This window comes from Arachis hypogaea, chromosome 7 (assembly GCF_003086295.3).
Source record: "Arachis hypogaea cultivar Tifrunner chromosome 7, arahy.Tifrunner.gnm2.J5K5, whole genome shotgun sequence".
NCBI lineage: Eukaryota > Viridiplantae > Streptophyta > Magnoliopsida > Fabales > Fabaceae > Arachis > Arachis hypogaea.
Window position 1 is genome coordinate 16,573,761 of NC_092042.1, and position 26,193 is coordinate 16,599,953.

Below are 26,193 nucleotides of genomic sequence, written 5' to 3' on the forward strand. Positions count from 1 at the left end.
ATATATTTTTTTGGTGAGTTGATATATTGTATACAGTGGAAAAATTTTTGGACTAAAACAGTATCATTAACTTGAAACTTGAAAGGTGAAACCCATCAAGGGTTTTTGTTTGTTTTTTTGTTCCTTCTCTCGAGACCTACAAAATAAATAAATAATCTTGGCAATTTCTTTTCTCACTTGTTTCAATTTCTTCTCTTTTCTTCTCGTTTTCACCCGTCCTTGACTTCACTGTCTAACCAGAGGAGTAATTAACTAATTATCCTTTTACTTTTTTTTTTCAATTTGTTATCCTGAAAAAGCAAAACTAAGCAAAGAATAAAAAAATAAAGAAGAAATTTTTGTTGTGGTGAAGAAGAGGAGGTTGGTGGTGGGGGTGGTGTTGAATCTGAAAATAATGGAGGCGGTGGCGGAAGGGCTGTGGGGTTTGGCGGAGTTTCACGAGAGAAGAGGCGAGATAGGGAAAGCGGTGAAGTGCCTTGAAGCCATATGCCAGAGCCAGGTTTCATTCTTTCCGATCGTTGAAGTCAAGACGCGCCTCCGCATCGCCACTTTGCTCCTCCACCATTCTCACAACATCTCTCACGCCAAGTCCCATCTTGAACGCTCTGTTAAGTACCATTTCTTTTCCCTCTCTTATCTTGCTTTATGATTTCTCGCACTAATGCACTTATTAAGTTTCTTAATTTGATTTACTTGGAGTAGAAGTAGTTTCTGCTGTAGGTTTTTGAATTCTGTGTTCTCTCCTACTAGTTTAGTGGGATAGTATAGCATTTAGCAATAGATGGGAGGTTCAGAACTAATTGCTAGAATTATGAAGGAGAAAACTAGTGCTGGTGTTAGTTAAAGAGATGTGTTTTGCTGTAGAATCTCTCTTCTTCGTGGTGTAGAGAAAGAATTGGGTTGGATACGGGATACGGATTGCTTTGCATGTTGCTTGATCTGCAGCTGGAATTCTATGGAAATTAGGTTAACTTACTAAATTGCTAAATATGCCTTGTTTGGAACCTTTAGCTGATACTTTGAATTGTACTTTGGCTAGGTAATATATTGGTGTATAAAGCGGCATGCTTCCAGAAATGGAAATCGAAAAGAAAAATTCATACACTAATTTTATGATTAAATTTGCATATTTTTAGTGGTTTCTATGTTGTAACTATATACTTTAACTCACCATTTTAGCTTAAAAAACCACAATAAGAGGGATGACTTAGGAATGATACAATGCCCAACCTGATATGGAGGTTGCAAAATTCTAAACCAGAAAGGTACAAGTGTAGAATTGATATAAATTAACAAGGCAATTCAAAAAGTTCAAAAAGTTAACCTTGGTCATTAAAGACAATCAACTACTATTATTGACCTAATTTCTAATTATTGTGGAATAAATTTTTTGGTTTAAAAAATCCAACTGAAAATTGTAAGGTGAAAATTATGAGTTTTGAAAATGCCAATCGCCACAGATTCTAGTGTTATTTATTGATAAATGTTTACTTAGTTTTACATAGTTAAAATGGACTCTCATGCTTTCACCAGGTTCTTTCCTAATGGAGGTGCTAGCTTTAAGTCATGCGATCATAAGAGGCTAACTCACAGCTTATTATCAATTTATCAGAGTATTTTTGACATTTTTAATGGAACTCTAGAGATATTTGATAATGGAGCTGATCTTATATAAGTGCTGACTGTTCCTTTTTTTTTTTTGTCTCTTTGTTGTTTCAGCAATTGCTTTTAAAGTCAATACCATCATGCTTTGAATTGAAGTGCAGAGCATATAGCTTACTTAGCCAATGCTACCATCTTGTTGGATCTATTCCATGGAGCTTACGACATCGGCTGGACATGAGTATGCATAGCTTCATTTTTTTATTTTATTTGATTTACTTAGCTTTGCTTTTTTTTTTACTAGTTAGTGTGAAATATAACCTTTGTGACTCAGGATTTGTTATGGACCTTCAAATCCATAGGTCTGTTAAGTTGTAGTTTGTACAGAAAATGATAGTATTCGTTATCTTGTAATCATTTTACCATGACCAAAAGAAAATAATAGCTATAACTTGCATATTGGAATTATATGCTTATTTTGTGAGAAACTTTGTATATATGATTAATACGTGTTACCTGGATGAAGTGTATAGTAGTACTACATATAATAATAATAACAATAATAATGATTACATTTACTTTATTTTTGGTCTGGAAATTGCATTTGATACATCAAAGTTGTTCGATATTTGATTATGATGTATAGGCATGCAACTGGAAAGTTATTATACATTGTCCATTTTATATTATGTTCAGTAATAACTAATGGTTTGTGAATTACATATTCTTAGTTTTTAGTTTAATTTTATGAAGGATGTCAATGAAGTTGTGGTCCTGCAACTTCAATTCGCAGCTTGCGAATGCTTTGTCAATTGAGGGTGACTACCGGGGTTCAATATCTTCCTTAGAATGTGGATATACCACTGCTACTGAAATATGCAACCCAGAGTTGCAGGTATGTTGCCGGTGGTTACACGAAGTGACATGTTGTTTGCTTCCTTCGCTGCACTTGACCTGTAATTTGACAGTGAATTTCTACCACTAATGCTATGTTTGGAAGGGGAGTAAAAATGAGCTGAAAGTATCATGGATAAGTTTCATGCATAAATTTACACATCAAATTCATCTATGAAAATTTCTAGAGCACTTTTATCCTCCAACAAACATTCCCTAGAATGGGCTAGAAATTGTCATAGATGAGTTTGATGTGTAATTAAACATGGAGCTTATCCATGAAAAATTTCGTCCCATTTTTATCCCCCATCCAAATATATCCAAAAGGATGACAATACTTTTTTGTTTTATATAATGGACCAGATGTTTTTTGCTACCTCAATATTACATGTCCACCTCATGCAATGGGATGATGATAATTTGGTTGAGCAAGCTGTTAAGAGATGCAGTGAGATTTGGGAGTCAATTGAGCCTGATAAAGTGAGTGCAGATTCTTTAACTTTTTGCTTTTCTGTTTTTTGTTCTTGCAAAGAACACTCAGACAGATGCATGTTTTCAACTGAACTCGCTAGACTTAACCTTTTCTTTTGTTTCTTCCATGGTCTGGTCTCATCAGAGACAACAATGCCCTGGCTTACTCTTTTATAATGAATTACTGCACATATTCTATCGACTGCGGCTCTGCGATTACAAGAATGCTGCACCCCATGTAGACAATCTGGATGCTGCCATGAAGGCTGACATGCAGCAAACACAACAAATGCAAGAGCTAATGAAGGAGCTCAATGCTTTAGATCAAAGCCTTTCTCGGTCTGACCTTCACTACAGGGATAGAGCAGCATTATCTAAAAAGCAATCAACGATTCAGGAGCAGCTAAAAAACATGAATGGATTGAGCTCGACTGGGTGTGAAACTCTGGAACCTGTATATTTTGGTAATGTCAGAAGGACACTAGGAGATAAGCTTCCACTGGCACCTCCTCCGATTGATGGTGAATGGCTTCCTAAAAGTGCTGTCTATGCATTGGTTGATCTAATAGTTGTTATATTTGGGCGACCGAAAGGACTTTTTAAGGAGTGTACAAAGCGCTTTGAGTCTGGAATGCAAATCATTCAAGGTTTGTGGGCAACTTTTTTGTTTTTTAAACGGAATACGGGCAAAGTCATTATGCAGGAATTGCAAGTACTACCAATTCTCTATTGAAGTAATGTTTCTTCTTTGCAGATGAGTTATTGAAGCTTGGAATCACTGATGGTGTCACAGGTGAGATTCATTAGCATTATATTGTCTTCAAACTTCAAAGTGCTCATGCTGTTTATTTACAAGGTTTCCGTATGCAACCTTATTGAAATTTCATTTTTAGCAGAAGTGGAATTGAAACACTCTTCTATCTGGATGGCTGGTGTGTACTTAATGCTACTAATTCAGTTTCTTGAAAACAAGGTGGCCGTAGAGCTCACTCGGGCAGAATTTGTAGAAGCCCAAGAGGTTGTTTAGATGCTTTTGGTATATTTTGTCAGTTCTATAGATGAGAAGACATGATAATTTGTATTTTATTTCGTTGATATTTCAGGATCAATTGAAACATGTCACCTTGTTAGCTGGCTTGTTATGATGATAATTTTCTTGTACTAGTGATTTAAAAATGTTGGCAGTGAAATTGTGTCCTACTATGCTCCAGAGCTGAAATAATTTATGGTATTTTATGCAATTTTGCAGGCTTTGATACAGATGAAAAATTGGTTCACACGGTTTCCAACTATATTACAGGCATGTGAGAGCATCATTGAGATGCTTAGAGGCCAATATGCTCATTCTGTTGGCTGTTATAATGAAGCTGCTTTTCACTTTGTTGAAGCAGTAAAGGTGTGTCTGTAACATAACGATAGATGTCATATTTTAGTAGTGATCAAGATGTGTATGCAGCTTTAGTGATTGTGGCAAATTGACATGATGATTTGTTGTGCTATAGGCCCATATTTTGTAGTTTTCTAATTGGTGACTACTATAAATTGTTGAAAGATATTGAAACTAACAAATTTTTGTGCAGCTTACAGAGAGCAAATCAATGCAAGCTATGTGTCAAGTTTATGCAGCTGTCTCGTATATCTGCATTGGTGATGCTGAATCTTCTTCACAGGTTCAACAGCTTCTACAATCCCAAATTGATTTTTTGCTACATATTTTCATCTAGTAATTTAATTCCAGCACCTGTATGTTTTAAGCAAATCATAATTTTCCTGCAGGCTCTCGATTTGATTACTCCAGTTTACGGTGTTATGGATTCCTTTGTAGGAGTCAGAGAGAAAACTGGTGTTCTTTTTGCTTATGGTCTTTTATTGATGAAGCGACAGGATCTTCAAGAAGCAAGGCAAGTATTTTAGCCAGGTTTTGTTCAACCAGGATTGTCTGTCCATAAAAATTGTTTTGAATGTGTGCAAAGGATCTTTCCAAGAACTAGGAGTTGATTTGCAGTTATACAAATTACTTGGGTATAAAATATGTAATACTTGATAGATCTGCATCAGAACTATCTTTCTTTTTTGATTTATTGAGGTAAAAGTAACTAGTTTATATTCACAAGTGCAGTAGATCAAAGTACTGTTAGATAAATTAATCGCCTTCTTAGGTATATCTTATGATTTATCAATTTGCATGTCATTGTAAAGAAGAGATGAGTAAAATGTCCAGAGAATCGGGAGGGATATACAAACACCATTGTTTAGAAAACCACCTTTAGACCCAACCGACCAATTCAACTAGACAACTATTTGAAGGGACATTCTATCCAACCAATCAATAGTTTGACACTAGTAACTTGTTTTAGTTGAAAACTTTGGTTATACCAATAAGAGTTCTAACCAGTCAAATCGCCTCTAAGCAATCTCAATAATCACCCTTAGCATGCTATTTTTCTTTTTCTTCCTTCCTTTTAAGTTAACTTTTATTTTGCAGAAATCGTCTGGCAAGGGGATTGCAGCTGACGCATACTTATTTGGGTAACCTTCAACTTGTTTCCCAATATTTGACGATCCTTGGCAGTTTGGCTCTTGCATTGCATGATACTGTACAAGCCAGGGAGATATTGAGATCATCATTGACCTTGGCAAAGAAGCTTTCTGATACTCCAACTCAGATATGGGTGCTATCTATTTTGACAGGTACTTTCTAACACTACTTAGTTTGTGAATGCAACATGTCTATACCTACAGTAATCAAGTGAAGCTTTTTTATTCTTATATTCAGAGAGCCTCTAGAATGTTCTGGGTTCTGCAGTTGTTCCAGAGTAGTTGGGTTTATTTTTTCTTTGAAAGAGAGTGTCTTGTGTGTATATTGTGTATATTTCGGCCCTTTGTGAACTGCTTTGACTGATTGTCTAATTTACAATTCTGTTCCTTTCCGGTGTTCCTTCTGTTAGGTTTTATGTATAGGATATAACTAATCTGTTGTCCATTGGATTTATTGTTATTATTGTCGTTGTTGTTGTGAAAGGTAATCCTCCGGTATACCCTCTTCTCAATCCTCTTCAGCCTTTTTACTTTGGATATGGATTCAGAGAAGAAACTCTATCCTGCACAGATGCGAATTTTGTTTAGATCAATAAACATTAGACATTTCGGAACTAGAAACAAAAGTATTAAAGAGAAAGATGGGGTAGCACTTATTGTTAAAAATTATTTTATAATCTCAACCTAGGTAGTTTTATTATTGGAGAAGACCTCTATATTGTAGAAGTCCCAGCCCCAGGTTAAAGATTAGTAGATCATATGGGAGGCAGTTCGATATTTAAGTGCAACACAACTGTGGACGAAATCATTAAGAAGGATTTAGAATTAAATGGCTTGCTTACAATCATTGGCCATTTGACAATGTAAGCATCCCTACCTTGTGAGAAACTGTTGCCATTATTATTTGGATATGGTTGAAAGGATGCATATCTTAGTAGACTACTATGAAAAGCATGTTCAAAAGGGTGCTCTGAACCATTGTAGATGTAACTTTTTTCCGTTATTTTCCTTTTTAAAATGTTATCCTTCCTCAAGTTGTACTCTCCACTTGGCTCCTGCAGCTTTATATAAAGAATTAGGGGAAAGAGGGAATGAAATGGAGAATGCTGAGTATCAGACAAAAAAGATAGAAGAATTGCAAAAGAGGCTTGCTGATGCACATGCGTCCATTCTTCATCTCGAAATAGTATGGTCTTCTTGACTGATCAGCAGTTTGCTATACGTGTTTGAACTTTCAGTTAATTAATGTTTGTGTTGCTTTTTGATTGTTAGATTGCCAAAGTAAGGTTCGAGGTTCGCCCATTACATGAGATGGACATGAAGCGTGCAATGGCAGGGCCAGCTATGGGAGTCAATCTTGATATTCCAGAATCTATTGGTTTGTCAGCACCTTTACCTGCTACATCATCAACGAGGCTAGTTGATATAGACAGGGGAAGACGTGGAAAGTGGAGAATTTAGTGTACTTGTGGATAGATTGCAGTCAATTGCAGCTTCACATATTTTGATAGATAGGATGTAATATGGCATACCACTTACCAGGAAGGCTTTCAATCATGTGCATTACTCTTAAAGAGGCTGTACAGTTAACTAGGATGATTGTTATTAAGATGTACAATAGAATGTGTAGTAACCCTGACCTAAGATAGGGGATTTTCTGTAATTATATCAAGAGAATGTGGAGTAAGGTTTCATAAGGTAACCTGATTAGGAGTTATTGTGCTTGACTCAGCTGTTCATAGTATTTATTCTTTTAAATTCATTCAAGTCAATGTGTGTTCTTGAGATGTGAATTGGAAATCAATTGCAAAGTGTGTGTTTGTTTTTTTTTCTTTGAAATAGTTAGTGTTTGTTATTTGTGTCAAGCCCGGATAAAGGCGGAGGGTTGTGTTAGGTCTTCGGCAACCAACATAAAAATATAGCCGAACTCCCATGACTTGTTATTCGTGTCAAGCCTCTACAGCTTGGCTTCAATTATACAAGCTGCATGGCAGTTGATGAAAATGCTTCCAATTACCCAAGAATGATTGATTTGTTGACAAAATCCTCTTGTAAACTTGAGTAAGAAGTCATGATAGACAGCAAAATGAGCATATTTAAAAGCTGCTACTAAATGTGGCTACACCATTTAGTTATAGAAATAGAGATACAAAAGCTTCTGATCCTTTCATCCATTCTTTTAGGACAAAATATTGGATTGTGAAATATGTTGTCTTGTATACTTATTTTAAGGTGAATGTTATCCTATCCTCTCTAAAGTAACATGTAGTGTCACATTCTAATTGGGTGTTTATTTTAACTTGACTTACCTTTTCCACTCTTTCATCGTCGTCATTGTGTGCCTCCCAAGCAATACCGTCTCATTGGTGTTTCGTTTTCTCTTCCTAAATTATTTTTCTAGAAAAAGTACTCCAACTCTCTATCTAATTGCGTTTACTCCTCCCTACTCCTTCGTCGTCTCGTCATTATGCTTCCCAAACATTGGGTGTCTTATTTTCTCTTCCCAAATCATTTTGTCAGAAAAGGACCTCCCAAGTATCACCGTCTTATTGGGTGTGTTCCGTTTTCTTTTCTAGAAAACGTACTCCAATTCTCTCTAATTGCATTTACTCCTCCCCACTTCCTTATTTGTGCCTCTTAAGTATCACTGTCTTATTGGGTATTCTATTTTCTTCTTTTATCGTTACCGTCTTCCAAAGATATTATTAACTCTCACGAGACTAAAGTAACTCAAGTTAAAATAAACACCCAATTAGAATAGGATACATCAGAATATGTTACTTTAGAGAGGGTAAGATAGCATTCACCTTATTTTTATTACTAAATATAGATGTGTGTCTTTATTTTATATTTGTATCATGTTTTATACTAGACCATGAGGTGTGAGACAGGCGAAGGTGAAGCAAGATGAATGATTGGTATAAACTCAAGTCACTAGAAAATGGGTTTTACAGGTGCAAATAAAAATACTTAAAAATTCAGTTATTAAAATACATGATTAAACTTTAAAAATTACACTTACTATTTTAATTTGAATATAATTATACTGCTTTTTAAAAGAAAGTCATAAGCATCTCCAGAAGTTAGACGAAAACGTGATCTAATATTTTAATTGCCTATTAGATCTTTCATTCTTGTCATATACATTTGCCAGATAGAAAATGCAGAATGAACTTGGCTCAGATAAAGGGGAAAAGGGGGGAAACATCATCATTTGCCATTTTTGTTAACACTAACTAGTAACTACTAAACTGAACTCCAGTAAGAAATACCCCCACCAAACTAGAAAAAAAAACCGCAACCACGCTAACATATTCTCTTTCTCTTTCTCTCTCACACATTTCAATTCCATATTCTCCTTTTTGAATGTACACAAGAAAATGTATAAGAAATTCTCCCTTTGAACCAGTAACATTTCTGCACAATACACACTAGACCGACAAAGAAAACTTCTTCACTTCTGAATAGTCAGTTCCATTTAGGGTTTCCAAACTGCCCATCCAAAATCCGTTAAAAACCTCAGAGAATTCCTTTTCTTCTTCTCATGTTTCTTCGTTTTGGCTCCAACCCATTTTCATAACACAAAAAGTTTCAGATTTTGCGGTTTTCAGAATAACAATTATGCTTGCTGCTGCTGCTTCTGCATCTAAGCACCTTCTTCAACGCGATGTTAGACCCACCACTGTTTTTGCCTCTCACAGTGTGAGTGGAAATCGTGTTCGGTTGCTCTTAACTGCTACTGGCATAAGCAGAAACTCAATTCACAGAAGCATAGGAAGCAAAAATTTTGGTTTTGGAAATCATCCGCAACAACACACAACATGCCCAAGTTTGCTTTTCTCTGTCAAGGGGTTCCTCTCAGATTCATCACCTTCCTCTTCCTCGTCAAATTCATCTCCTTCACTACATGGCAGAGTAACCAGGCCTTATATACTACAAACTGTTCGTTAAAATGCCTCTTACTTTTTCTTTGAAGGAACTTTTTTGTTGATTAGTTGAAATTCAATGGATTTGATGATGACTTTGTGGAATTGTGTATGAAGCAGAGTTCAACGGTAGATGGAAGAGCATTGTTCTCAACTTCAACTAAAAATGATGATGCAGCTGCACCTAAGCAGAATGAGAGTACCAGTAACAAAAAGAATGCTTCCAGCATCGTTAAGTCAGCTTCAGGGGATCAAGTTGCTGATATGAAGATCCTTCGGACGCTTGCCAGTTACCTGTGGATGAAAGAGAATCCTGAATTTCGGTTTCGGGTTGTGGCTGCTTTGGGTTTCCTTGTTGGAGCTAAGGTCAGGATTGATTTGTTGTTTGTTGTTTGTTGTGGTTTGATTAATTTTGTGATGCTAACCATTTCTGTCTGTCAAATTCACTCAGTTGGCATTTTGGTCTTTGCTGCTGTGTCTAATTGTTGAATGATTTGCTGTTTTTTGTTTCTTCAGGTTTTGAATGTTCAAGTACCTTTCTTATTCAAGCTGGCTGTTGATTGGTTGACAACTGCCACAGGCAATGCTAATTCTCTTGCTTCTTTTACGGCTGCGAATTCAACTGCAGTGGCTCTTTTTGCGACACCAGTGGCTGTTTTGGTTGGATATGGAATTGCTCGTACCGGAGCTTCAGCGTTCAACGGTATTTACAACTCAGTTGATGTGCTACTTGTGTACTTGTTGAATGTGCCATTTGAAGTTAAATGTCTACCTGTTATTTCTCTTTGAAGCTAAACCTGGATTCAGTTATAGTAAAATAGGTGTTAGTAATACTCATATTGTTATTATTCGGTTTCCCATAATCCCGGGGGTTGGGGGTGGAATTGGCAGGCTTAGCATGTTAAATTATAATCCGTTGCCTTCTCAAAAGAATTTGGGTTGGAGTTATATTTTAGGCTCATTGGACTTGTATTTATATTAATAATTTATCTACCATAAAAATGTTATTGATTTTACTTTCTTTCTTTTTTTTTAACTTATCTAAATATAACAGAGAAATGAGAATTGCTAGAGGAGAAATTAGGTAGACTAGGCCTGAAGGTGAAGATGAGGTGCATCCTCTGAAGGAAAAAAAAAAAAAAAACAATAAAAGAAAGGGAGGAAAGTTTGAGTCGAACAGGCTGCCGGTACACTCTGCATATTGTAGATGGTAACACCCTTGAATTTGAAACAGACATTGGTAGAACAGCAGAGAGAAGTTAAAAATATAACCCTCTCCCAACTAAATTTGATGGGCAACCTATGACTTATCCCTCAAGCATAAATAATAATGCCCTCATCTGCTACGACTAATTATAAAGGTCCCAATCTGGTTTCTTTCGAAACATCAACTTTTGATTTTAAAACCTGAAAAGAAGACAGAATCCATCCCAACCCAATAATTTCCCAAGCCATGTTCTTCCAAACAGACAATAAAAACATTGAGAAAATTACTTAAATGCACATAAATTGAATATATATATATATATATATATATATATATATATATATATATATATATATATATATATATATATACCCAGACCTACGCATGAGAGCTAGAATTGGCTTTTATATGCTCATTAGTCATATATACTGCTGCCAGTGTCTCCATGAAGGCAGTTTGGTTTACACTTTTGGTCTGGTTACATTTTTTCCATGTTTTGTGACTTGGCATGATTTTTTTTATAAGCTGGATGCTGCTTTTGTGGCAGAATTGCGGACTGCGGTATTTTCTAAGGTAGCACTACGAACAATTCGCCTAGTATCTAGGAAGGTATGTTGCTTCAATGGTTTCAGTTTGTCATTCAATATTCATCATTCCTTTAGGGATCCTGAGAAGAAACTTTTTCCAATACACCTGCTTGTATTAATAGGTTAACATATTTGAATTAGATTCCATTTTTAAATAGATTTTTCCCCTTGCCAAATTATACAAAATTTTATTTTAAAATACTCAATTTAAGTCAATATTTTACTATCTCAGGTCTTCTCGCATTTGCATGACCTTGACCTGCGGTATCATCTAAGGTATGGCTTTTTGCTTGGTATGAGAAATAATAATTCTCATATGTTTACATTTATCAGCTGCTAATATGCTTTTATAAAACCAAATGCGGAATTTACAAAATGTCTCTAGAATTCTCCATGAAATTTGTGGTGGAAGTGGAAATGGGCCTATATGGTTTGTGTGTTAAACAGATCCTCCTGTAATCTCTATTCGTCATGGTTAATTTCTCCACTGAAGAAGGCCTACCTGTATTTGTAGATGATTACAAAAAAAAAAAACAACAACAAAACCTTGTCCCACTAGGTGGGGTCTGCTACATGAATCAAATAACGTCATTGTGCTCTGTCATGTATCATGTCTACAGAGAGACTGTTTACATGTAGATCTCGTTTGACCACCTCATAGATGGTTTTCTTAGGTCTTCTTCTGCCTTTCGCCCCTTGTCCATCTTCCATCTCATCCACCCTCCTGATTGGGTGTTCTATCAGTCTTCTTCTTATATGTCCAAACCATCTGAGACGCGATTCAACCATCTTTTCCACAATGGGTGCTACTCCAACTCTCTCCCTTATATCTTCGTTCCTTATTTTATCCAATCGCGTATGACCACTTATCCATCTCAACATCTTCATCTCTGTCACACTCAGCTTATGTTTAAAAGTGAGATAATGTATCCAAACTGCTAGTTTGTGCTTAGTCCTGCACTTGGACATTCTTAACCAGTCATTACTGAGGGCTCTGAAAAATTATTTAAATGTGACCTTTTATTGACTAAACTATCAAACTACAAGATATTCACATCTATTTATGATTCTTTGCCTATATCTTTAGAGTGTGCTTTTTTGTTTTTTCATTGTGTATGCTTCTCACCTTGACATTATATTTGCAGCCGAGAAACTGGTGGCCTAAGTAGAATAATTGATCGTGGAAGCCGTGCAATAAATTTCATACTCTCGTCTATGGTGTTTAATGTAGTCCCCACAATATTAGAGGTATGCCTTAGTTATTCCGTCAATAATGTATTTTATAAAGATTGGTTACTAAAAATTGAAGATATTAATGAGGACTTGGATTTTGCACATGACTTCCTGGCATCTTTGATTTTACATGAATGATTTTTACAATTACTTTTGCAACCCAACTCTTGCTTCTTTTTCCTTGAACAACTTCGGCAGATTTAACATGTCTCCATCCAGATATCTATGGTATCAGGTATACTGGCCTACAAATTTGGAGCTCCTTTTGCATGGATTACTTCTCTATCGGTTGCTGCTTATGTTATGTTTACACTGACTATCACACAGGTATCATCCTTTGAGCTGATCTGAATATCTAATATATTGAGGTTTGGTGCTTTATAGTATATATTTTGCTGGTGTTGTTTCAACCTGTTGCATTATTTCACTTTTTGTTCTTTTTAAACATAGTTTTAATTGTTCAAATTGTCAATATTGACTAATTTTTACTGTCATGTTTCTTGTATTTTCAGTGGAGGACTAAGTTCAGGAAAGCCATGAATAAGGCTGATAATGATGCTAGTACAAAGGCTATTGATTCGTTGATTAATTATGAGGTGAGCTTTTTCGTTATTGATAGAAATATTTTGATTGATAATTATAGTTTGATTTTCATCTAAGCATTTGTGTCTCCAGTGTGGGGTTGATGATTTTTTTTTTCTTCCCTCCCTTTTTGTTTTATAGACTGTCAAATATTTCAATAATGAAGATTATGAAGCTGATAAATATGATGAGTACCTAAAGAGTAAGTTAGTTTTACTTGTCGAAAATTGTTTTCGTTCTTTAGTAACTCATGCACTTCAAAAGCTTTAGTGAGATAATGATACTACTCTAGCTACATGTGTATTACACTTTAAATGAAGATATCTTGTTATATCAGCAGTAACCAGATACTAATATGTAGATTCTGTACTATATTGTTTATCTTCAACAAATATTTTATAACTGAAGCAACAAGGGTGGTTGCTTCTCAAATTTCATTTATGCTTCTTGCCCCAATTATTTCTGATTTTCTTTTAATTATAATTGACATCACTTGTGCTGCTGTGGTTTTTATTGTTGTTATCCAGAGTATGAGGGTGCTGCTCTGAAAACACAACGCAGTCTTGCTTTGTTAAACTTTGGTCAAAATATTATATTTAGTACAGCTCTATCAACCGCAATGGTTCTGTGTTCCTATGGGATTATGGACGGCAGGTTGACAGTTGGTGATTTGGTAATGTTCTTGTCAAATCAAATTTTATGTCTTTCTTTTTTCTACATATATAATTTGTGGTGGTATCTCCTACCATTGTTCTTCTGTATGTAATCCGTTCTTTAGTTAAAAAAAAAATTCTTTGCAGTTATCTTTTTTTTTATGTTAATGAAGTCTTTATTTAGCTAATAAATTGGATCCTTATTGAAGTTTTAAGGTCTGCATTATATATAATTTAAATTCAATATGCAGGTTATGGTCAATGGCCTTCTCTTCCAACTGTCTCTTCCACTCAACTTCCTAGGTAGTGTTTATCGCGAGACTATACAGAGTCTAGTTGACATGAAGTCCATGTTTCAGTTACTTGAGGTACGTTCCCCATTAAACTTTTAAAAATTAGCTTGTAATTAAATTCTAGATAGTTGTTGAGCATTAAATTTCCTTCTTTCACCAAAAATATGTACTTATATGTGTGAGGATAATAGACAAAATATTATATGATATGAGTCTTTGGATTACAAGAGATTTTGGTGGCATCAATAATTTTGTAATATTCATACTTGAGTTAATAATATCTTTTTTATTATTTTTTCTACGTATGTTCTTGGTGGTTTTGTTTATAAAATATGAGTAAGACTGAGAGTCTTATTTCATTTTTCTAATTCTTAAATGAGTAAAAATTCAAATGTATATGTTATTTTTTGAAAACATAAAAAAGATGAAAAATTTCGAAACGTTCATTATTTATAAATTAGGAGGATGAGTCAGGACTCTCAATCTTTTTTCATAAAATATTTACATTGTTGTGGGATTAATTAGATATTTGCAAAAGGAGTTTTTTTTCTTGTAACTAGGTTTATTCAAAGATATGCTATATATGTGTGTATGTGATCGTGTTTGCCAGCGGTTTTATTTACTTGCCTGAGTGCATGATACTTTATGTTTTTTATTTTATAATTATTCTTTTACAGGAAACAGCAGACATTAAGGATAAAGAAGATGCGAAGCCTCTAAGATTTGATGGAGGAAGAATCGAATTTGACAATGTACATTTTAGGTTGGTAGCTGTTCTGCCATTCCTATATAATTTGCAAATGTGTTTTGTGTTCAGTGACCAATTAAATAAATGTTCTATGACATATTGCTTACACTGCCAACATTTGAGTATATATGACAACATTTATTTTGTGTGGTTTCTTGTTGATGCCTGCTGTTGCTTCAGTTACCTCACAGAAAGAAAGATACTAGATGGGGTATCACTTGTTGTGCCAGCTGGTAAAAGCGTGGCAATTGTCGGAACAAGCGGAAGTGGTAAGGTCCAGCATGATTAATTAATTTTGTTTTCTTAAAAGGTAATACATATGATGAGTTGCGCTTAGCCATGTGCTGTTGCATCTATTTGTGCATAATTTGGTCATGTCTGTCGTATACTCCTATCGTATTGGAATTATACTTTATTGTAATCTTAGGCAACGGCTAGTTCGAAGGAAAGCTATGCTAAGTACCTTTTTGTTCATGTATGCTCTGCTGACTTATTTTTAGATATGATTTTTTTTTTTTGGTCCACCCTGCAATACCGTCTGGTTCTTTAATATTCTATGCTCTATTATAAAGTTGCATATCTGACATGTTTCAAATTTGTCTATACTTGGCAGGAAAATCAACGATTCTTAGATTGATATTCAGGTTTTTTGATCCTCATTTTGGAAATGTGAGAAAAGATTCAGTAAATTTATTCTATTGATCTATATATATGTAACATATCCTATCCAGTTAGCATTGATTTTTGTTGTCTTTTTTAATCATTAGGATGCTCGTTACTTTTCTCCCACATTCTCAGTTTCTCATTTGCAACTTGTATCTTACAGATAAGGATAGATGGTCAAGACATTCAGCAGGTAACCCTCGAGAGTTTGCGGAAGCTCATTGGTGTTGTTCCTCAAGACACTGTAAGTTGAACAAAGCATCTGTCTTTAACCTCGCTTCATTGCCTCTGCCAGATTCATGAGGTTTCGAAAACCTGAATGATTATGTTTCAGGTACTTTTCAATGATACCATCTTTCATAATATTCACTATGGTCGGCTTTCAGCTACAGAAGAAGAGGTAACTTCTTTGCATTGTGAATTCCTTCTTTTCCAAGCTATTTCTTAGCTATGTCATATATGCATACAGGTCTACAATGCTGCTCGGCAAGCGGCAATTCATGACACTATCATGAATTTTCCTCAGAAATATTCGACTGTTGTGGGAGAGCGAGGGCTCAAGGTGATATTCAAACGTTGTGAAATTCTTTGCATCTTTACAATGACAAATTCCTCAATGACCAAGTGACTTCTTTTCCCCTACAGCTAAGTGGTGGCGAGAAGCAACGTGTTGCCCTAGCTCGTGCTTTCTTAAAAGCACCTGCGATACTGTGAGTTTTCTAGTTATCCCGTAAAGAAACATTCAACTCATCACAACTGTAATCAATAGTGGAATAGGTTCTCGACTATTGAATTTAACCATATTTACTATACCAATTGTCTGAAGTTAAAATACTAATTAAAAGAAAAGGCCCTATTTTCACTTTTTCAAACTTGTTACCCATTTGCATGCTTTATTGTACACCTATGCAATTTTTTGAAAAATTCTTGTCCTTTTTCTTGTTCTTAGGTTGTGTGATGAAGCTACAAGTGCTCTTGACAGCACAACAGAAGCAGAGATTTTAAGTGCATTGAAGTCGCTATCGAATAACCGAACTTCCATATTCATTGCTCACAGGCTTACTACCGCAATGCAGTGTGACGAGGTAAGCCTAGTTTATGTCGTTAAACCATCTGGAGTCTGCTATATTTCATGTTGATGTCTAGCTGTTTTTTATGATCGTTAATTTAACAAAATAAAACATACTTGTAATTTTTTATGTTGAAGAACTGTATTACAAGCCAAGACTTATGTTGAAAATCTTTATATGGAAATGTTACAGATCATAGTTTTGGAAAATGGAAAGGTGATTGAACAAGGACCCCATGAAGTTCTCTTATCAAATGGAGGAAGATATGCACAGCTCTGGGGACAACAAAATAACACAATTGATGCAATCGATACAGCTATCAAACTTGGTGTTCAAACTTAAACAAAATGAAGCTTCAGAAGGGAAAAGAAAAATGTTAATAGAGCTTAGAGCATATATATATGCATGTATTTAATGACAATTTTGATGTTTACTAATAGTTAGCTTGTTAATAAACCCAATTTAGCCTAGGGTATTATTACATTCAGCTAGGCCAAATAAAATATTGCACATATTAGATGGTGGGGGTCATTCAGAAAGTGAACATCAATTTTGAGTGTGGATTTGATTGCTTTTAATGCAACATTTACACTAGGTTTTGATGCTCAAAGGCAATCTCAAAAGTTAGAGAGTTTGTATGATTGATATTAAATTTAATTAATTTTCTTTGTCTAAAAAGTGAAAACCAACATAACAAAGTGTTTGTACAATTGACATTTTAACTTAATTTTTCTGTCTGAAAACCTACATAGCCATTTAGCTGTTTCTATTCACAATTTTTTCATTTTGTTTGCTTAATGCCAAATATTTTAACATATTTTTCATGGTGGTTATCATGAAATTTTGACGATACTTAAAAATTTTAGTAAAGATTAATGCCAATTTTTTTTTATCATTTATATTTTTTTAAAGTACAATTAAATTATATAGCGTTGTTAAATAATAAAAAAATTATGGCATTAATTTTTGTTATATTTTTTAAATGTTATCCAAATAATAATTCATGTTAGTATAACGGCACTACAGGTTAAGGTCTTTGCAACACTACAAAATTAAAGACTCTACGTCTCTACCACAATTTCACTCAAAACAATACAAGGGAGGAAGCGCAGATAGCTAGCAGCAGTGAAAGTGATCGTGCAGAGAGAGTGAGAGATGGAGGTTCCCGGTTCATCGAAGAAGATGATAGCGACGCAGGAGGAGATGGTGGAAGCGAAGGTTCCCCTTGCATACAGGGACCAGTGCGCACACCTCCTCATCCCTCTCAACAAGTGCCGCCAGGCCGAGCTCTACCTTCCATGGAAGTGCGAGAACGAACGTCACTCCTACGAGAAGTGCCAGTACGAGCTCCTCATGGAGCGCATGCTTCAGATGCAGAAGATCAAGGAACGAGCCTCCCTTAATCACCCCCAATCCAAGGGCATCGCCTTTCCCGTCATCCCTAAAACCGCCAATGCCTGATTCATTCCAGGTTTCTGCTTCTCCCTGATCTAGGGTTTTTCGGATTCATTCCTCATTCCTGATTGATTAATTGCTCTCGTTATCAATATTCTGGCGTTCCGATTCATTAGGGTTACGGGATTGTTCACGCTTTTACTTGATTAGGATTAGAGAATGTTAGTTTCGTAGGTGTCTCTTTGTGGATTAAATTGGGTTTGGTGTTATCATAGGACCATAATTTTTGTTCACATTAGCTGAACAGACAGAAAAGTTTCATAAAAAATAGTAGCTGTAAACGAGCAACAATGAGATCATGAGCCAATAAATAGAGTTGTTAACTTGTTCTACAACTAATTTTCTTTTCTTAATTACTTTTCCTGAGAGACCATAGTTATTTTGGGAGAAACATCCATCCGGTTGCCAAACATTTTTATATTTATTCCTTTTTTGTCGTTTTTTTTAAAATAAATTTACATGAGGTCTTTTTTCGCTTAGGTTGTTGAACAAACAATAAGTTATCTAAGAATAAATAAACCGGGCCACTTTACAACATAAAAAACCTCTTGGAGGAAGTAAAATACATAACTAGATTAACCAAAGTCTACTACAAGTATATATATATATATATATATATATATATATATATATATATATATATATATATATATATATATATATATATATACCTGTTTCAAAAAGCCTGTACATTATTGGTTTGCATGATTTGATTTGTGATTTGTTTTATTGACTAGTATACTTCTTCAGTCTAAAAGATCAGTGCTGTTAATGGAGATAAACTAAGGGATTAACACGAGACACAAATTGGAATTCGGGAGATCGGATTCAGTTAATTGAAATTTTAGATGTTAATTTGTGGCACGATGCAAATTTCAGGGGCGATTTTGGGTATATACTCAATTTCAACTTTTGTTGAAGATGGTAGGAGTTTGTTACTTTGACCCTGTACTCATGGCTTTCCACTGGAGTAGATGTAAATTATGGTTGATTCGGTAGGTTCTAGCACATACTTTAATATTGATGACTGCCTTTGTTTGAACAATTGGGGAAAAAACATACTAAGATAATTGCTTGTTGGAACAAAATGTGAATTCATGACTTTATGCACACATAATGTTGAATGATTAATTGGAACGGAAATCCTGTTACCTAGAACATGACTCGACTGTTTCAAATTAGATTGTACGTTTTGATATCAGTTGCTTATTTTGCTTTCCACTTCTTTTCTGTCTGTTCCCACTTGCTTGGGGTACTGGTACTGGTTCTGCCGATTGCTTTCTAATGCATATTATGTACTTTTGGCAGGAACCTTTGCTTGGGTGGGAGTTCCTTCATGTTTTTCAGTTGTGTGAAGTCGAAATTACCTTGGATTGTTTGTCCAGAGACTACCAAAGACTGTTTATACTTTAATTCTCGCAATTTCTCATCATGGACACATGTTTTTACTTGAAAGTAATAAATTTTTCTTAACTTTTCATAAGTGGAGATATGGTTGGTTTGCCACTTCTATTCCCTGACCAATCATCACATATGTTTGAAATATTTTTGTTAAGGTGAATTCTATGGTGTAGAAATAATTTTTTTCTACACATGAGGAAACTAACGTGGCATAGATTTAGGAGTGATATCTATCTCTTGCTATTATTGCTTTGATCAGATGTGACAAGATCAATGTTCTGAAAACCGGTTCGAACCGGACGGTCGAACCGGTCGAACCGCAAACCGCTATCAATTACGGTTCGGACAGAAGGCAAAACCAACAAATTTGAAAACCGCCATTGGATTGTTGAACCGGCCGGAAACCGGTCGGTCAAACCGAACCGTGACCCGGCCGGTTTTTGAATCTAAACAAAAACGATGCGTCTTGTTGTGCAGGGATGGCAACCCTAAGTTCCCTAACCCCTCTTCCTTCTAAGTTCCCTAACCCCTCTTCCTTCTAGTCTCCAGGACAACGCGAAGCAGCAGTCCAGAGTCCAGAATGTAGCCCCAATTCGTCTCAACCTCATCGAAGCCGCCGGCGCATATCCGTCCAGCCACCGCCGCCGTCCCAACTTCGAGCTTCGAAGGCAACGGCGCAACGTCCGTCCAGCCACCGCCGTTTGAGCTTCGAAAATCGAAGCCACCGTCGCCGGTCTCGCCTCTTGCCTCCGTCGCGCAGCCACTTCCCGCCGGTGCCAGCTCTGTTCCACACCACCACGTCAGCCACTGTCTTCCCAGCCACTGTCCCCAGCCACTTCCACACCCTCGCCAGCTCTGCCCTGTTCCAGCCTTCCAGGATCCAGCTTCTAGCCTAGGTATTAATTTTTTTTGTAATTAATAATTGATTTTTGTTACTCTGTTGCTGCTTTTTTTAATTTTTGAATGTGAAATTGTGAAGGAAAATCAAATAATTGATTTTGTGTTGTTGAAATTATTGCTAAAAATGGATTTGATATTCTGTTGCTGCTTTTTTAATTTCTGAATGTGAAATTGTGAATGGAAATCAAATAATTGATTTTGTGTTGTTGAAAACTTGAAATTATTGCTAAAAATGGATTTGTTACTCTATAGCTGTCATTGGAGCCATTCACACAACCACTTTGGCCAAGCTCTCTGCTAAAAGGCAAGAAGTTCTTTCTCCAGCAGGCAACATTGTTGAACAGGTCAATAATACACCCAAGTATTAATCTTGGGAGTTCTTTTAACTTTTTTCATCTGGGGTGGTGTTGTGATTGTTTGATTGAATCATTGAATAACTGTTGCATGTCTCTGTCTCCTGATGAGTTTGATTGAGTAGCTCTTTGATTTTGTGACATGATGAACTCTGAAACTGTGAACTCTGAACTGATCCTGCTAAACTGAACTGGATTTTGTGACATGATGAACTGATATAGTTTGTCATTTATTTTCTTTTAAATTAGTTCTTATAGTTTGGCTTTTGACATGATTAAGAAAGATCCATTTTGGTATATTAGGGAACTGGATAATATAAAGATAAAGAGTGCTATAAGATGTTTCAAGATTTTGAGTTAATATACCAATGAATTATCAACTCAATCTGCTAGAGACGCTAGGGCAGCTCTTTGGGCCTAATACAACTCTCTTTTTGGCTGGCGAGCTTCGAAATGGTGAAGGATTTGTTTCTTTTAACTTCATTTTTGGACCCTAATCCTCACAAGTATTATAAGTTCTGAGATCTTTTTTTCTTTTCTGGTTTCAGATGCCATTCTTGAGTACTTCCTAGAAGCTGCAATGAACAATTTCAGAATTGGTCGCATTGATCAAAATCTGTGGCATCCTGATTATCGCAGCAACCGAGTTGTTCTTTATGTTCTTGTGAAGAAATGAAGGTTTCAGAATTAATGAAACTATGTGTTACTTTATAGTTTATACTCTACTAGAGTGTGACCTTCCTAACGCTAGGATTCATTGTAAAAGTTATTCTCCTTCCATGTATTATTTTTTGATATCATGCTCATTTTGAGAAGCCTAACAATTTTGTTTTGACAGATAAAAGTGGACTATGATCTGGGAACCATTTTCAGTGAATTCATTCACAACCACTGTTAAGAAGACACAATATTGTAATGCTTGATGGAACAACTAAAACTCCAATTCTTGCTTGGTTATCATCAAAGGATAATCTCTGAATCCAAAATATTTAATATAGAACAAAGGCTACTTAAATTCTAACATGTAAATTGTAATACAAAGTAAAGTCCAGTGTTGATCAAATAATTCCTAAAGCTAGAAACATATGTACTTTCTAAATTATCTATCAAAAAGATTTTAAAATTAAAAGTTAGTCACAAAAATGATTAATTTATAGTTCAAATAATTTTCATGTGTTTATTTATATTTTATTTATTATTTTATTATAAAACGGTTTTTTTGGTTTAACTATGATTGAACCAGTTAAATTTATAAACCAGTGAACCAGTAACTAGAGTATAGGGTTTAAGTTTGATGACTGGTTTGGTTTTCAGAACCTTGAATTATATAACTACTGTAATTATTATAATCATATTCGTTGTGGAATTTACCACTATACCCATAGAAGAATTCAACATTTTTCATGTCATATATCTAATACACGAAGTAATATTTTATTTTATTTTTATTTTTGTTGATAGAGTTTTTCTTTCAATTTCAGCATTTGTCAGATAACGTTTCTTGGAGCACATCCATCCAATATTTTTCTTTTGGTTTCTCTCTCTTTGAGGAATCCAGCTACTAAATTGTATATATAAACTATAAACAATTAAACATTATGATTCATCAGTTTGGACCACAGTACAAGAAACTATTGAAGAATGAACTACTACTCTGATTGATGACTATTTTTTGAATGACAATACGATCCTTCAAGAGAAAAAGAGTTCATTCTGGCCTGACATATCAAGCCCGAATGAAAAACACTTATCTGTCACTTTAACTTTTTGACCTGACACGTCTGTTTGTTGAAGTGATCGTAACAAGAATGGACAGGACTGAATTGTCCAATTTCATATCATACTTAGCATGTTAATAAGGGTTAAAGTGTCCTAAATTTTAATGATCAAGGATTTATATGATAAAAGATCAGGGTTCGATATGTCCTACTTGTGTTTGGTTGTTCATGTGATATTTGTATGTAACTATCTTCTGTTATATGGCTGCTGTGAATTTTGCATAAATAAATACTAACAAGCATCATAATAAAAACATATCATCTTCGTTGCCTCAAAACAATGTGATAATGTTTCCAACAACTAATCAATTCATTATAACCTAATAACTTTGTCTTAACCAAAAACTCACATCATTTGACTCTAACCAAATGCCATAAAGACTTTGCAATTACAATTTCAAAAACAAAAGCAACAATCATGCTGAAACACTAAGGCACCTATTACCATTCTTAATATATATATGTTTACAATTCTTAGCTTGCAATTCTAAGCCAACTACTCTCTACTCTAATTCCCTAACATTCCCATGTAACAATTCAGCTGCACCAACAAATTGATTTTCATTTTGCTTCCAACCATCAAAATCAAGAAATTTGTAGTTTCTTCTTCAAACGATGTAATATAATCATCAAGCTATACAAAGTATTTTCTGTAAGGTCTTGAACTCTGTCCAACATTCATAATGGTAATAACATGCCACAAGGAGTCAAATTAAAATAAAAAATTTCTTATTACCTTAAAGTTTGGACATCTATAAAACAGTCTATTAGAGTTTAAATTTGTTGAGGATAGGAACAAAATTGTATTACTCCCACAATGGCATTGTAGAGCAATGAACCTCTTCTTCTTCTTCCTCACTTCAACACTTCCAGCAAAGCCGAGAGTAGCATTCCTGCCTCCATCATTGACTCTTTCTCTTCCACTCCCACAAATGGACGTGGAACCATGCTCTCAGCTGCTACTCATGGCATGTTAGAGCTTAACAAATTAGACACATTGGGAGAGACGACCAGTAAGAACATATGTTGTGTGATTGATGCAAAGAAGAGGAAGAAGAATGACATGCTGAGAAGTTTGGAAGGGTGGGTGTTGATATATTTTATGATAGTTCTCATAAAAGTTGAACAATGAGTTCAAGTTTCGATATGCATGTTATTTTAATTTTACTTATTGTGTTATATTAAAATTTAATAACTTTAATGTAGTGAGATATTATCTATAATTAATTTTAAGTATATTTTTTGTATTTTTTTTATCTCAAATTCAGAATTGACTTGTTAGATATAATATAGGTTTGGCTTGGCTTGATGGCTTTAATTTATTTTTTTTTAATATTTGCTCAGAAAATTATGGGAGTTTCAAACTCCCAATTTTTTTTTTCAATTTTGCCTTACAGAATTACAGGGATTTTAAAACACCACAAATAAAAAAGGCCGCAAGTTACAGGAGGCCCAAAATCGCCACAATCTGTTTGAAGTATTAGTGGTTTTTCAAAAACTGATGCAAACAAATTGCATGATATGTAACTGCAGGCATTTTTGAAATCACCGCAACACAATTCGCAAAAACCGCTGCAAAATGCAAAAAAAAACCCTTAAAAAAGCGTCTTTTTTTGTACTGCATGGAGGTGGACAACTAACCCTTTGTCCATTCTAGGATGATAGGTGTTATGATGAGAGTGTTACAGGTAGTTCTGTTATGAGTAAGTACAAGTCACACCTTTAGCACAAGTCACACCTTTTCACACCCTTAAGCAAACTTTCCAAAAGCTCCCATCACTCTCTATAAGTAGACGCATGCTATTGTATTGAATTGATTTTCATTCATTCTGCTGAGTAATCAATAAAGTTCATTTTTCTCTGTTCTCTTTCTCAATCTTCAGTCTCCTTTCTTCTTCAATTCTCACCCTCTAAGATCTGGTACCTTCATGGTATCAGAGCTTATGGTGCCACAGCTTCTCCAAAATCACAAATTCAGAAGAGTTCAAGCTAATTCAAGCTGAGTCACGATGGCTCAAGGATTTATAGCAACAGCGATCTCAATGAAGTTGGATGAGGAAAATTTTCTGCAATGGAAAGACCAGGCATTCTCAACAATTGAAGAAAATGATATGCTAACTCATGTTACAGGAAAAGGAATTCCTCAGCAATACCTAGCAACCGAAGATGAGACCGATGTAGCGTTGAATCCGCAGTATCAACAATGGAAAAGATAAGATGCTTTGCTCAAGTCATGGCTCTTGGCTTCGATGAGTAAACCGTTTACCACACGGATGGTTGGATGCACTTACATGCATCAAGTTTGGAAGAGACTTGAAGATCATTTCACATCTCAGATCAAAGCAAAGGTAATGCAGTTAAAACACAAGCTCAGTACTCTTCAAATTGGAGCATCTGTAACTGAGTATGTCCTTTCAATTAAGAGCACAATTGATGCACTAGTCTCAGTAGGTGAAGTAATAACTGAAAGTGATCATGTAAATGCAATCTTGCATGGTTTAACCGAGGAGTATTCTTCGGTCTACACCTCTGTGCTAGCAAGATCTCAGTGCATAACAGTTGCCGAATTGGAAGCCCTACTCCTGGCTCATGAGAGCATGCTCACAAGGTTCAGGAAACCAGAGACATTTGTGCAAGCTAATATCGCTCAATTTGGCAGAGGAGGTTTTAGAGGTGGATTTCGAGGACGAGGAGGACGCACGTTTAGAGGAGGCAGAGGCTACTTCAATGGAGGTAGATCTCTACAAGATTCCTCAGTTCAAGAACATACAAATAGTGGATTCAGTGGCCAGACTGCAGGTGGCAGAGGACATTCTAATAGAGGTGGTAGGATGAACAATATGAGAGGTTATCAGGCTGAGAAACCACAGTGTCAAGTGTGCAATAAAATAGGTCACACAGCTAGAACTTGCTGGTATAGGTATAGTGAAGACTTCTATGAAGGTTACTATGAAAATGAGAATGGAGGATATGGTGGATACAGCAAAGCAAGCAATCAGTCCTATGACAATGAAGGGTACAGCAGTGGAAACAATCAAGTCCCTCAGCAGGTGTCTCAGCCTCGTGCCAACTTCTGTAATGTCCTGGCAACGCCTGCCACAGTTCAAGATCCGAATTGGTATCCTGACTCAGGAGCTACGCATCATATGACTCACACTGAGCATAATCTGTTAGAGAATGAGGAGTATTGTGGTGATGAGCAAGTTATAGTAGGCAATGGGACAGGTTTGCCAATTTCCTTTGTTGGTAATTTGTGCATTAAATCTGATTTGAGCTCTAGATTATTACATCTTAGAAAACTGTTATGTGTGCCTAAAATAACAAAGAATTTGATGAGTGTATATCAATGTTGCTGTGACAATCAAGTCTTCTTTGAATTTCATGATGATAGGTGCTGCATAAAAACCAAAGACACTCAAGAGATTGTTCTTCAAGGCATTGTTCACAAAGGCCTTTATAAGTTCACAACTGGTCAAAGCAAACCAGAAGAATACACTTCTGCATTAGGAAATAAGGGTGATGTCCTGATTTGGCATGCTAGATTAGGCCACCCAAACCATAGCAATATTGTATCACAAGTATTAAAGACTTGTCAAATTCCCTCTTCTGTAACCAAACTTAAATGCTCAGCTTGTTGTATTGGAAAATCCCACCACTTACCTTTCTCTTCTTCTCAAACTGTGTATAACCATCCCTTGGAGCTTGTATATTCTGATATTGGGGACCAGCACCCATTTCAGACACTAATGGACATTGGTACTTTGTAAACTTTATCGATGCATTCTCAAAGTATACATGGCTTTATCTCATTAAATCTAGAGCTCAATTAAAATCAGTAT

General features: G+C 35.4%; 2 protein-coding genes and 1 pseudogene across 2 annotated transcripts; all 3 read left to right on the forward strand.

Moving 5' to 3' along the window:
- Nucleotides 1-276: 276 nt before the first annotated feature.
- LOC112702659 (sister chromatid cohesion protein SCC4-like) lies at nt 277-7,331 on the forward strand (annotated as a pseudogene).
- A 1,242-nt stretch (nt 7,332-8,573) lies between these two features.
- On the forward strand, nt 8,574-19,405 carry LOC112702660 (ABC transporter B family member 25, mitochondrial). Its single transcript, XM_025753786.3, has 22 exons — nt 8,574-9,447; nt 9,552-9,797; nt 9,948-10,134; nt 11,186-11,247; nt 11,458-11,501; nt 12,371-12,473; nt 12,678-12,785; nt 12,971-13,054; nt 13,182-13,242; nt 13,568-13,713; nt 13,945-14,061; nt 14,664-14,749; nt 14,915-15,003; nt 15,348-15,403; nt 15,561-15,641; nt 15,732-15,797; nt 15,867-15,959; nt 16,043-16,107; nt 16,347-16,482; nt 16,660-17,938; nt 18,802-18,917; nt 19,231-19,405. The coding sequence occupies exons 1-20, from the start codon at nt 9,127-9,129 to the stop codon at nt 16,807-16,809; spliced, it is 2,301 nt and encodes a 766-aa protein (XP_025609571.1). The 5' UTR covers nt 8,574-9,126; the 3' UTR covers nt 16,810-17,938; nt 18,802-18,917; nt 19,231-19,405.
- Nucleotides 17,623-17,928, forward strand: LOC112701208 (NADH dehydrogenase [ubiquinone] 1 beta subcomplex subunit 7-like). The gene has a single exon (XM_025751997.1). The coding sequence runs from the start codon at nt 17,623-17,625 to the stop codon at nt 17,926-17,928; it is 306 nt and encodes a 101-aa protein (XP_025607782.1).
- Nucleotides 19,406-26,193: the final 6,788 nt, after the last annotated feature.